The sequence below is a fragment of the Lipotes vexillifer genome, unplaced genomic scaffold (assembly GCF_000442215.2).
Source record: "Lipotes vexillifer unplaced genomic scaffold, Lipotes_vexillifer_v1.1 scaffold58, whole genome shotgun sequence".
Lineage (NCBI taxonomy): Eukaryota > Metazoa > Chordata > Mammalia > Artiodactyla > Lipotidae > Lipotes > Lipotes vexillifer.
This window is the reverse complement of record NW_006781997.1, coordinates 3112182-3126615: the sequence shown is the minus strand read 5'-3', so window position 1 is coordinate 3126615 and position 14434 is coordinate 3112182. Positions and strand designations below refer to the sequence as shown.

Genomic DNA, 14434 nt, shown 5'->3' with positions numbered 1-14434 from the left:
TCCCCTACAGAGGTAGCTAAGCAGCATAAATACACTGACACTGGAGAATAATCAGGCAAAGGTTCCTCTGAACTTGTGGTGTCTGCCACAAGTTTTTACTTACTAACGGTTTAGGTCATGAATTTTTTGAAAATTGCATGTCTTGGTATGCTTTTGTGGTTTCGCCTCTGCTTTTCCATTCTCTGTTATATCTGTTGCCCTTTGGTCTCCTGACACTTCCATTTTCTCCTTTTATGTTCCTGCTGTGCCCACCGCACGGGAGAAACCTGGGCGTAAATGATCCCACCTTTAATCATCTTTTTCTTATTCCAGACTTTCCAGGTTGCAATGAGAGGAGGAAGACCCAGGTGCAGCCCAAATTATTACCTATTCCACAAAGTGTGGGTGGAAAAGCGTCTCCTCGCCCTTCATTTTGTATCTATTTAACTAACGGCGCTGTCGTGCCCAAACGCATACTGGCCAAGAACTAGATTTCCAAAATGGCTTTGCTCCTTTCGAGCTGGCATCAGTCTATAAAATGCAATTTACTTCCACTGCAACCAACCCTTCGCTCTACCTCAAATACTACCCAATATACAGACAACTGAACCTAACCTAGTGTAGACAGCGGATTCACATCTGCTAAATTCAGCAGAGAGACGGCACAGCCGTTGGACTTATGTAAAGAAAGCGTTAAAAGAAAAAAAAAAAAAAAAACCACACTAAGCAAACCAGAGGGGCGGGCTTCGCCGGAGATCGCGCCCTCCAGCCGCCGTGCGGACGGCGAGCAAGCCTCCCCGCTGTGGCCACGCCTCCCTCCGCCTCGCCGTGGCCACGCCTCCTCCTCCGACCCCGCCCCGCAGAGGCCACGCCCGACGTGAGGCGCGGGAGCCGCCGGGCCGGAGGCGGGGCCTGAGCCGCCCCTCCCACCGCCGCCGCCGGCGGCCTCCGCGCGGGCCTCACAGCCCGTATTCCACTCACTTTGTTCTCCGCCTTTGTCCTAATCCACACCAGCAGGTGGAGCCGCAGTTAAAGTTTCCGAGTCCATTCCGAGAGCGGGAGCCCATCTTGCTCGCCGCGGAGGCCCTCGCTGGAGGAGGAGGGTCAGAGCTCGGGTGCAGCCAATCGTGGACAACGCTGCTAGTTATCAGAGCAGAATGGGCTGTAGTTTAGTGAAATAGGAAAGCTGCAAAACACTGTGGAGTGTTCCCGTGTAAATAAAAAGAGGAAAAAAAAGTTTCTCAAGTCTCCGCTGCACGACGTCGGGCCGGCGCCGGGGCGGGGGTCTGCGCTCTCCCGAGCGGCCACGCGCTGGACTTTATTGTGCCGCAACAAGCCCCCGTTCCCATTGTTTGTGTTTTTTTCAAAATATGGCAAAGGTTCAGGTGAACAATGTAGTGGTGCTGGATAACCCTTCTCCTTTCTACAACCCATTCCAGTTCGAGATCACCTTCGAGTGCATCGAGGACCTGTCTGAAGGTGAGTCGGGCGCCCGCCCGCCGCCGGGCTGTCAGTTGCGGGCTGCAGACGTTGAAAGTTTCCCGGGCCCGGCCTCGCGCGGGCGGCCGGTGCTCAGCGCCGGGCGGGCTGCGGGTTCGGCTCTGCGGAGGGAAACTTGAAGTTGATGGACGACGGCCGGCGAGGCGCGCGCGGCGTTCGGCCGCAGCCGGGGCGCTTGCCGCGGCTCAACTTGCGAGGAACTTGTTCGAGCGGAGGTAGCCATGTTGTCAGCTTTGTCTGGCGGGCGGACGGTTCGCGAGACCCGCACTCGCGCCCGTGGCGCCGGCCGGGGGTCGCGCCGGGCTGGCCCCCGGCCGCGAACGGCCTCCGCGGCCCCCACGGCCCCAGTGAGGAGGTGGGAAGGAGAGGCATATGTGTGTGGTCGCGCCGGCGAGTTCGCAGCGGAGCCATCTTACCGAGAGTAGAGAACTGGGCCACCGACCCCGGCGTCACGACGCCTCCTCTCCGCGGGTGACGAACGCGGCGCCCCGCCTGCCCACCTTCCTGCCCCCGAGCAAGAGGCAGATCCATTTTTAGGGCTTACGCTGGAGTTGCCGTACTCTCCTGGGTGGCCATGCCCGGCCGCCTCGGGGAGGAGAGCGAGGCTGTCCTTGCGCTGATTTCTGGCTCCCTGGACCAACCAGCAGGGGAGGCGGGCGCAGGCTCGGCCCCTCGGCGCCGCGGGCCGGTGCTCCCGGGGGCTGCCGGTGCTCGCGGGCCGGCGCTCCCCGACCGGCGCCCGGGATGCTCGGGGCGCCTGGGGATGCTGGCGCTCAGCCTCGCCCAGACCAACGTGGACTCCTCATCCTTAATGACCGAAATCTTCTCTCCTCTCAGGAAGAAAAATATTGCTAAGCTAGGAAGTTACATTTAACTCGAGAACAGAAATAAGTAAAATATTTAAATAATTTCCAGGACTTAATCACTGGCTTCTAAGTAGTCTGAAAGAAGACTTTCTTCAAGAACGTGTTGAAATCTAAATACAGTAACTCCACATCCAAATACCTTGAACATAAAACACTAAAGTGGGCTAGGAAATAAAAGGTAAAGTCCTGATGGCAATGCAAAATTTTTTACTATTTTTTTCTGAGTACGTTTTAAGGTCTTCAAAAAAGATAAATATTTAATATATGCAGTAATAAACTTAAAAAGCTAAAATTTGCCAAGGTCTTTGCGATTTTATTAAAACAGTCCAGTGCTCCATTTTCAGAATTTGAGGGGGAAAAAGTTTAACTTCATCAATGGTAATTTAACAATTAAATAGGGGACATACTTCTTTTAACTTACAAGTATGTTTAGCAAAATGCACTTTAAATTATATGCTAATCAAGGCATGTAAAGCACTTTCACTTTAAAAATTAGTTCTTAATCTCTAATGTATTTTATGTAGGGTGTTAACTTGTTAACTTTTTAAATTACAAAAACAATATATGCTCATTGTAGTAGACTTTTTAAAAGTTGGACATACATATATAAAGTTAACAGTCCTCTGTACTCAATACCTTCCCCTATCTCACTCTAAGTAACCATAGTTAACACTTTAGTCTGTGCTCTTCCATATAGTTTTACTACATACATAAAGCATAAATGCACATATATAAGTAGGGCACATTTTGAAAGACGATTCATTTATTAAACTAATTCCTAAATAGGCCATTGGTAATAACATTAAAGAGGATTTTTCTTATTACGGTACTTTGAAACTATTTGGTTACTTTCCCATAGTACTACCATAAGCACTTCAGCCACCAGGCCCATTTTCATGCCCATTAAACTAATTTTCCCTTTTTATTACCAATTGCATATAAAAATGGGCAAGATACATGAAAAACTATTGAGTCCTTTCCAACTTATACTACAGTGTTTTAGGCATTAGAACTTTTTGAAATTACAGGTATTTCTAAGTGATACCTTCCATTTTAGGAGCCAGTTCTGAACAAGGAAGTTAGATGATTCAGGATGTTGTTACAGGGCTTTGACATTGGATGGTTGAAACCTGCCATTGATGTATTGTTTGTTAACTAGGATCTGTTCAGAACCCAGCTGAATCACATCAAAGTTTTTACTAATGTCAGGAATATACCTACTTCTGCTTGTATACCTCACTTCCCAGGGCATCTATACTGGGCGTTTATTTAGTATTGTTTAAGAGTTTAAGCTGAGTCATACCAAAGCTGCAAAGGAATCTTTCAAAAAGGTGCCATGCTTACGTACTCCACCTAGAGGCTGTGTGGATTAAGGAACTTGAGTTTACTTAGCAAAGGTTTCTTATAGGTCCCATCTTTTATACTGCAGTTCTTTAAAAAAATTTTCTTGAAATTGAACTACAGAATATTCTGAAGAGAAATTTTCACTTTATAATTTTGTCTCAAGTCCCAAGCCAGAGAGAGGTTGGCCGCCATTTTCCATACTTTAAGTTGTCAATAGCCCCCAAATGTTTTCACTTTCCTTTAAAAGCTGCCCTGTAGCTTTGCTTCAGAAAAAGCCTTGAGGAGTACTTACTCTTAAGAGAATATACTTGTTTCTACTGTAAGACCTATACAGGGGTAGGACAGCAATCCACAGATTTAAGCAGAGGCTTTCCTGTAAATCTGGGAGATAGGAGACCTTGGATGTGTTTGATCTGATGGTCACCAAGCCTGTACAAGTTTTGATTGACTTTCTCTCTTTGTTATGCCTTGTGGATTGCTGACTCTCTGCTTCTTTACTGAATGGAGCCTTTATTTTAAGTTGATCAGTATCAATAATTATAGCTACTGTCAGTTGAATACTTATAATGTACCAGAACTGAATGGTGCTTCCTACTTTAAAACCTCAGGCTTGTACTAATTCACAAAGACTACATACTTCCCCCAAGACCACAGGTCTTCCCAAGTAGTGTAATTAGTTTGAAATTCCCTTGGTGACTTCCCTCACTCCTCCCACAAATGGAGATAATTTGCAGGCTGGGATTACCATGATTAAATGAAATAGTTAACTTTTTAAATAAATGAGTAAACTCCTTCAAGTGATAATCTGTGCAAAGCATCTGACCATATCCCTTCTTGTTTCAAATATAGGTGACAAGGGAATGAAAGCTGGGTTCCAAAAAAAAAAAAAAAAGGACAAAACAACTGATGCTGATTTATAAATAAGTACTGAGCATTTTAAACTCAGTAGCTACAGCAAGCATCCATAAGCATAAAAATTAAGGTACAGGTGTTCCCTGAGTTACAGCCTATACTCCTTAAGGCTAGATTATCTCCTCATGGCCTCTGCCCTCACCCATTCCTTCCCACCTCCCACAATTAAGTTCCTTTATTTCACTATTCATTTGAGAGCTAAAAGGAATAATTTATCTTCCTTAGATTTTTGGAAAGAGCCCAGGCTTTGGAGTTGGGTCCAAGTTGGGTCCAGGCTTTGGAGTTTATGTCCAAGCAGAGACATAGATTGGATTCTGATTCTTCGATTTACTAGCTGTATGAATTTGGGTATGTTACTTAGCCTCTCTGAGTCTCAACTTTCTTATTTGTATAATAGGTATAATTAAATCCATATGATACAAAGTTGTTGAGGTTTTAAACAACAGGTGTGAAGTGGCAAGGCCAATGCCCAGCACACAGTAGGTATTTTATGAAAGTAAGTTTTTAAGTCATAACCATGTTCCTAGGCCAGACCACAAATGCCAGTTTATACCAATTAAGCTAAAAGCACGATACAGAGTAGTACAGATACACATGAAATGAACAAAGCATTATGAAAACCTCTATGTGACAATCCCAGTCTTATCTCTACTCACCTAGTTTAGTAGCTTCCACACCCCTTTCTTCTTAAAACCGTTTCTCCAATTGACTTTTGGGTTACCTACCTCACTAGCCACTAGTTTTGTAACTTTATTGATCTTATCTCCCCAACCTCTTAACTTTGGAGAGTGCCCAGGCTCACTCCCTAGGGATCCCACCTATTTTCAACTAAATTTTTACCAGACCTATTCATTATCTCCACTTATTCATTATCTCTAGAACTCCTGATTGTTTCCCTCCCCTGCCCCCTGTAAAAATAAGTGGCTCTTGCTGGCTCTATCTTCGGGATTTATCCAGAATATTACTCCTTCTCGCCCCCAGGGCTACATGTGGTCCAAGCCACCATAATTTCTTGCCTCAACTGAACTATTCTCCTGTTTTTTCCCTTGCCCTCTTACAGTCTACACTGAACACAGCAGCCAAAATGATCCTCCTAAAATGAAAGTCAGATCATGTCACTCCTCTACCCAAAACCCTCCAGTGGCTTCCCATGCCACTCAGTGTAAAAGCCTAAAATCTTTATGATGGCCTTCAAAATCTTGCATCATCTGGCCACGCCTTTCGCCCCCAATCTCATGGTTGGCTGTTTTGCCCTTTGCTCATTCTGCTCCTGCGCTGGCGACTTTGCTTTTTCTTGAGCACGTCAAGCATGTGCCTACTGCCTGGCCTTTGTACTTGCTGTTCCTTCTGACTAGATATTCATACTGCTTGTTCCCTCTCTTAATCTTCATCAACAAACAGATGATCTCATGAGATGTCAGATGTAGGACCCTGCATCTGGAAATATGCTAGAAACTGGAGATAAAGTGGCCTAGGTCTGGGACAGAACCATGACATAATAAGAGAAATATAAACCTAAGGGATATTTTAGTTCAATAACTTGCAATTGGTAATACAGTATGAATAAGTATTACCTATACTATTTCTGTTATCTATTCAGGGAACAAAAATATCTACAAAGTTACACAAAAATGACAACACATGATGGCATTAACTGGATTCTCCACAGGTGGCCCAGAAACACCCTCTGGGATTGCTGGTGTAGACTCTGGAGTGAATCCAAGAGGCAGGCCACACAGTGCCAAACACCCTAAGAGGACCGGGAGGTCTCAGAGAATTTGTATTTGTAGAGTGGTCTTTCTCCCCCTACTAAAGAGGAGGCCTCTTCCAAAGAACAATCATTTAACTCATCTCTGGGTTCTTCTCACAGAGCACACTGTAAAGGGTGCTCAATAAAGTCTGAATTACACGTCTTAGGTTGTACTTTATTCTGTCTTGTTACTCGTGCCTGTTCCCACTGTAAATATTCTGATGTATCAAGTGGTATAAGGATCCTTGGTTTTCCTCTTCCCAGTGTAAAGAATGTATGCCATGAAGGGGTGCCATGAGGGAAAAACCCCACTGTGGACCCTTAACAGTTGATGAGTTGAAGCCCTAAGGGGCTTCTGATCCACAAGAGCAGTTTGCAAGTAATGATTTTTCCACTTTGGAGCTCTTCGATGATTTGGATCTGTGCAACATAGCATGGGGGAGCCCTTCAAAAGTGTGTTTAGTGGGTTGTTAAAAGATGACATACAGAAAACGGGGGGAGGGATTCCTTAGCCAAATAAATTTGGGAAACACTGGATTAATGGTACTGGTATTCCTTACTGAAGGATTTTTCAGACCCCTTGCTCTGCCAGTGTGCTTTATGAATCCTCAAGAGAAGGTTGTAGCATTTCCCAAGTTTTTGGCCATGTTGTTTTGTTTGTGAGGAGCCCTGCCCAGGGACCAGTATTTCACAAAACAGCATTTTGAGAAACTCTGCTATGAAATGTAAGAATTTCACACCCGAAATTTATAAGGAGCACTTCAGTGCCTTTCTGGATTTTCTGCTATGAAGAGCCAATTTTAGCAGCCAGTAAATGGTGTAAGTGGATATTCAAAGGGTCTTTGATGTCATCTCATAATGTAATTAATGAATATGAAATAATGTTTTGGTTTTTAACCCTAGACCTGGAATGGAAAATTATCTATGTGGGCTCTGCAGAAAGTGAAGAATACGATCAAGTTTTAGACTCTGTTTTAGTGGGCCCTGTTCCTGCAGGAAGGCATATGTTTGTATTTCAGGTAAGATTATTCTTGGTAATTATGTATGCCAAATACATTTCTAAATGGTCCTTAACCCTTTCCTTTTGGGTTAAATCACTCTGATTCTGCTGCATTTACTTTTTGTCTGCTTCTATCATGTTTTAAGAAGTCTCTGTGTCATGAAGGAATGCCACTTCCTGATTTTGTGTGCTGAGAGATGTTACTGTGATGTTTATACTTCAGGGTTTGCACAGCATGCAGTAAACCTTATACTCTGTCAGGGCCACGTGGTGGTTAATTTTGGGCTCTTCCTGTGAATAGTCCCTTAGCATGAGACCTTCAGGGTGGCTGTCCAGCAGCCCCAAACAGGGATTCAAAATGCTTACTACTAACTGGGGATAGTTAGTAATATGCATTTTCAGATTATAGTTTCAGCCACTAGGAATGATGATGATATAACAAAACAACTTTATTTCAGCATAATCAATAACTCAACTAGGTTATCAGGTATGTTAGAAGATAGAGATCTACGAGATCTTGGGTCACTGGAACTAAATGAAGTCCAGTGGTCTACTAAAGCATCTACTCTACACTTCTTATAGAGGATTACTGTTACAAATCCACAACTCTATTTATCATTTGTGAGGAGAAATTCTACTAACATAATTATGTTCTCAGATACCACTGATAGTATTTAGGTCTGTGCCAAGTCTTCAGACATTGTCTTCTGCATTCAAAAATATTACTTCTTTTAATCCATGTCAAATTGTTGTATAAAACTATTCAGTCACTTCTCAATTATCCATGTTTATTAGAGGGAGATATTTATAATAATCCAAAGAGTTACTAGCCATTACTTTTTTTAAAACTATTATTCTTAATTTTGTTACAAGTATTTCTACCCAACAGAGTCTCATTAGTTAAGTAGAACCCACTGAAAATCTAACTTTTCTCTCCATGACCTCTCACTTCGCTCACTTCACAGATGGGACCACTTTAAATAAATACTGTTGGTCAAATAATCCCACCAGATATGAGCTAAGAATCTCTCAAACATATGGTATCTCTAGAGCTGCTACTGCTCCCTCCCCTCTCCTAAATATAGAATTCAGAATTTTGTTCTCCTAGCCCTAGTGCTTTTTATTAAATAAAAAGCAACAAATACTATATTTTAAATAAACAGTTAAGAAAAGCTTAAATATATTGACTAAAGGCTCAAATATTTTAAAAGTGCTGGGAAGCTGAGTTGTGTGACTGTGTGGGGATGCACTGCAGTTGTAGACCTGGTTCAGATCCCACTCTGCTGCTTATTAGCCACGTGTGACTTCAGACAGGCTCCCAGCCTCCCCTAGTCACTCCAGTCATCCCTAAAACGTGGATACTAGCCTACCTCATAAGAACGTTACGAGGATTAAATGAAGAATAAAGCAGTTTACTATAATCACTGACAGTGCCTATTTCTATAATTGGATCTAAGCTTTTATTCTCTTAGCTTCTTGAAATTGTTATACAAAGAAGCGGTATTTGCTCTGACCCACAAGCCTGGAGAACCTGTACTTCACAGGTGATAATTTATGATGCAAGAAACTTGATTTGAGAGGTAGTAATATACCTTTCTGTGCTGCTAAAACAAAACAAAAAACAGAACTTGCAAACAAATGCCATGTTTTTGAAACACTTTTAAAAATCTTTTCTATGTGTTTATGTTGGTTAAGAATACTCTTTAGCTTTTGGCTTGAAGTATCATAGGAAAAAAATTACTCAAAACTATTTCCCTCTAGTGATTTTTACCTTGGTATTCTGTGCACATGTTGCCAAAAGTACAAAGCAAGTACAGTGTGATTTAGATCATATGTTCAGCCTATGCATTTTTCAGAATTCACCATTATCCACAGAAAGGAACTAAAAGTTTTTATTTTATGTTTTAAACAAACTACCATAGCATTCTCCTGGTCTGCCAAGATTTTGCCTCAGAATAAGGCTAGCAGGAAGGTGCCCGGATATCTGCCTAGTATTGCCTGTTGGAGTCAAAGATCTCTGCTGATCACTTCTCCATCCTAAATGATCTGAGAGGCCTGCAGGCTTCTCTCCTTGAATTTGCTCAAGCTGAATCCTTTAGCAAACAACTTTTAAAACACAAACATGCCTAGAACCAATTTGCTGAGGGGATGGGAAGCAATAGAGGGGAAAGTTCCCATATTACTGAACTACCTCTATTTCCCATCTCCACCCAAAGGCAAACGGCATATTCTGAGGACAGGCCCTCTGTCCCCATTCTGGTATCTCTCCAAGAGAGATAATAAACCACGTCAGGGCAGGAACTGAGTTACGAATGAATTTCAAAATACTAAGTATATACTGTGTGCCTAGAGCTATGCTGGACTCGAGATCACAAAGATGAGCTGGATGGGATGCCTGCCCGAGATAAAGCTTAGAATCGCAGAGAAGACTGAAGGGGAAACATATTTAGATCATTGGACATACATTAATAGAGAATTTGTGGGCTTCCCTGGTGGTGCAGTGGTTGAGTCCGCCTGCCGATGCAGGGGACACGGATTTGTACCCCGGTCCGGGAAGATCCCACATGCTGCGGAGCGGCTGGGCCCGTGAGCCATGGCTGCTGAGCCTGTGCTCCTCAGTGGGAGAGGCCACAACAGTGAGAGGCCTGCGTACCGCCAAAAAAAAAAAAAGAGAGAATTTGTGTTGAATGAGTGCATAAAGAGTGCTATTAATTACACCTTTGAGTTAGAAAGGGTTTCACTAAAAAGGATACATTTGACGCAAGCTTCAAAGATGAATTTTTCAGAATGTTAGGGAAGGAGTATATGCAAGGCACAGAGGCATGAAAGCTTATTATTAAATTTTAAAGAACCTACATTTCTAGACCAAGAGATGTGGAGTTAAAGGGGTTGTGATGTTGCTTGGAGACCAGTTGTGAAGGGCCTTATAAATGAAGTTAAAAACTGAGATTTTTATCTCAGAAATGAGGGTAATCATCTGAGGTATTAAAACCTGGTAAAGGGATGGGAATGGATCTGTGCTTAGATAGCGAATGCTGGCCGCAGTGCAAATAGGCTACTGCTGGGGCAGACCAGTAGGGAAGTTTTAGCAATATTCCAGATAAGAGATAAAGACTTGAATTCTGCTTTCAGAGATGGGAAACATTGAAACTGCCTAGATGGAGGAGGTAGGGAAGCTGAGGGTGACAGATTTTTAGTCTGGGTAACTAGGTGAGTGTTTTATGCCTTTTTGTGTCACCTACATGTGGTAGGTATACTGTAATCATGAGTCTTCTATGATAATGGCCTGATTGAGAACACTAGTCAGAAGTGTTCCCAAGCTAAGGCATTGCCTGAAGTGTTCACCGAGGCCCAGGGATGGTCCTTAGTGTCGTAGCAAGAGTAAGCCAATCTGCTGGGACTTCATGCACTTACCACTCAGAATAGCTGCTTCAGGTCATGCTCAATGCCTCACCATCACTGCCTGTCCCCAGTCTGTGATTCCTTCCAACCAGTGTCCTTACTGTCTTCCACACGGCTGTGGACAGGGCGCTAGCCTTCACTCATGTTCTCAGCCACCTCTAGCTCACTTGCCCCACCTTCTGCATTCCTCAAGGTTCAGTTTACAGCACTTTGATTCAAAACAAGATCATTGATTACATCTGCCTCAAACAATCTTTACCTTCATTGAATTTCCATATGTGGGACTATTTATATTTTTTGAAAATCTGCTATATAACTATTTCCATTCCATTTTCAGTTTTATATTAATTTACTATTAGAATATCTGTGAAGGGTGGATGAGTGGATATGAGAATATGTGTCCTGGCAAACTGGATAACAAACATTTGCTGCCAAAAGGCTATATGGAGATAACTGAATATTTACTAATTTAGGTCTGAAAATTATGACTGGGAAAACTGAATATTTACTAATTTAGGTCTGAAAATTATGACTGGGAAAGGTTGGAATTAATAAGACTATTGATTTGCTTACTATATTTTATAAAAGGTTCTATTATTGAATATTGCATAATCCCTCATGAACAACCACACACTGTAGCCAGAATTATTTTTCTCTAGACATAATGAGTGATGCTTTCAAGTGCCCAGGGTACTTAGGTATACTGTGGAGAAACATGTGAATTATATTTTCTAGCTATAAGTCAGTTTCAAAAAAAAAAAAAAAAAAAAAGTGAGCATTTGCCTTCCCAGTATGATTTCCACATTTTGGTTGCTGCACCCTTAACCAAAGGTGCTCAGTGTAACCAAAACTCCAGTTTTGCTTATGGTTAACAACCTTTTGTGATGTGTGTTTCTTTTCTTTTTAAATTATTCTAGGCTGATGCACCTAATCCGGGACTCATTCCAGATGCAGATGCAGTAGGTGTAACAGTTGTGCTAATTACATGCACCTATCGAGGTCAAGAATTTATTAGAGTTGGTTATTATGTAAATAATGAATATACTGAGACAGAACTAAGGGAAAATCCGCCAGTAAAACCAGACTTTTCTAAGGTAATGCTCTGATTATTCCTTTTTCATTAATTTTACTATACAACTTTTTTAAGCAATTGCCATTTCATGGTACACTATGAAGATGGCTTTGAGACAAAATAAATTTGAGGTCCTTGTGCCAACTGAGCAAACTAATCTTTGTTCCATTACCATGGATGACCTCAAACCCTACCTCCAGATTAGTCATTAGTAATTACTGTTGGTTCGGCACCTTGAGAGTCTCTGATGATTTAGAAAATTGAAAGTGCCTCCTATAAGAAACAGGTCTCTATTAATGGCTCCCTGTATGGCATTCCCCATACGTCATGATTCTATCCATTTCAGTCTTTAGACATTCAAATTCATGTTTGTTGTACTGATTATTCAATAATATTTTTGTAACTCTTCCCAAAATTGTGGGGGGAAGTTTTGTGTTTGTTTTTCATAGGAACACTGTTATCTCAAAACTCCTATACGCCTTACTTTATGTGCTATTCTCAGAGGTTAAACTAAAGGTCTTAAATATTATCTGGTGGTGCAAACAGCTTAGCTTCTGAGTGAGAAGCTGAAAATCTGTGATTTGGTATTCTCAGAAATACTAAGTACTTTATGATTTTCCATTGGGAGCTGTAATAGTTTAGTCACTGGTGATTTTTGTGAGATTGAACATAACACTCTATCTGCCAGACCATGCAAGAAAAATGACATGGGAGTAGAATGGAATGTTCTCCTTTCTGATAATAAGGCTGGAAGGTTTTTTATTCTGATGTGGAACGTCCCATTTGTAAGTTATTAGTTACGTGTATGGTTCCTTGTATAGCAAAAAGAGAAGACACTAGAATATTGTTTCTAAGAATGAGCCATAATAATTAAAAGATAGGAAACCATTAATAATGAGAGGTCATATGTGGGAATATTTTTCATTTTCCTTGAAAATATTAGTGAAGAAGCACCACATTAATCTAGAAAGCATGTTAATTTGTTAAATAAAGCATCCTCTGAAGCATTCAAGAGATTCTCTCCCCTTTAGGAAACAAGTACAGAGTTAGAATATTTTGTTGGATAGTAAAAGAGCTGGATAATTCCCTCAGGTTCTCCACATCTTGCTTCCATTAGACTAAAATAATTTCTTTGCTTCGGCCCTATTTCTTGTTTATGTTATGTTTAATGTGCTTTACTTGACTTACACTTCTGTATATGAATTAGCCCTTTAGGAGTACTAATAGAAAGAACCATTCTATTAAGGTCTGTTTGTGTATGGTAATCTAACTTTCTTAGTGTTTACCATTTATATATTTCCTTCTTCCTCTAGCTTCAAAGGAACATTTTGGCATCCAATCCCAGAGTCACAAGATTCCACATTAATTGGGAAGATAACACAGAAAAACTGGAAGATGCAGAGAGCAGTAATCCAAATCTACAATCACTTCTTTCAACAGATGCATTACCTTCAGCATCAAAGGGATGGTCCACATCAGAAAACTCACTAAATGTCATGTTAGAATCCCACATGGACTGCATGTGACCACCTGCCATCCCTATAGTACAAATTAAGCTATAAAAACACACAGAACTATTTCCCTGAAATTCCGTAAGTCCATAGTCAAGATACAATGTGAAGAATTTGTTTAAAAAACATCCTGTAGAAAGTTTATAAGTAAACCAGTATTTGAGCAAATTGTGGAATATAAATACAACTATTTTTAAGTAATTTTTTTCTCTAATGTGTTATTTGTTCTGAAACTAATCTGATTAAAACATATATATTATTTTCTTTTCCTCTATATGTAATTAAAGCACTTATAAAGAAAAATGAATCATTAGACCAGGTTGTAAAGATGTCTTAGCCTCTTGGACAATAATCTTTGGACCACTATTTTACTAATCTTTGAAAGAACAAAGTTAACTTCAACTAAAATGTGTCTTCCTGTGATAACACATAATTTGGTTTGATTTAAGGGGCAAGTTTTCATTCTTTTTACGGCATGCCCTTAAAGAAGGGATTTGAAGTCAACTGTGTGCTACCAAGAACTCTAGGATCTGATTTTCCAGGCCACCTTGAAGCCTCTTATGGCTACTGTTCAGTTCATATAATGTTAGACAGCATTCAGTTTGGTTTCTAAGACAACAAATGTGGTTAATTGTTTATAAGGTCCTCTGGCTATGATTTTTGTTTTTATAACAGTTCGGGACATCAGAACACTCCTTCAATCATACATCATTACCCAGTGAATTCAGCAGGTCAAGAGAAGATACAAACTCCCTAAGTTTAAGAGCAGGAGAGTATAATGACTTCGTTCCGTTCATTAGATTTATAATACTATGAACTTAACTCTTTAAAACTGTTTTGCTAGGTCATCTGTTGCTGGCAGCATTTATATAAAAGCAGTGGATTTGGAAAGATATATTTAGCTTTATCATAATAGATAAGTTACTATTTTGGAACTATATATATTTTCACATGTAGTGCTCTTCTCCATATCCCCTGACACTCATGCACAATAAGATTAGGCATATTTGTGGTGGACATATTTTAGATAGCTTTTCCAGGTAAGTTTTTTAAAAGCAGTCTTGGAAAGGAATGCATTAACTAAATGGGCCAAAAAGT

General features: G+C 41.1%; 2 protein-coding genes across 2 annotated transcripts in view; one reads left to right on the top strand and one right to left on the bottom strand.

Annotated features, from left to right (window-relative positions):
- The window catches only part of MCM9 (minichromosome maintenance 9 homologous recombination repair factor), a 77189-nt gene that overhangs the window by 41180 nt on the left and 21575 nt on the right, over positions 1-14434 (bottom strand). The gene's annotated exons all lie outside the window — the stretch shown is intronic.
- ASF1A (anti-silencing function 1A histone chaperone) lies at positions 1132-13537 on the top strand. The gene is made up of 4 exons (XM_007454909.1): positions 1132-1458; positions 7255-7370; positions 11671-11847; positions 13139-13537. Exons 1-4 carry the CDS (start codon positions 1350-1352, stop codon positions 13349-13351), a joined length of 615 nt encoding a protein of 204 aa, XP_007454971.1. The 5' UTR covers positions 1132-1349; the 3' UTR covers positions 13352-13537.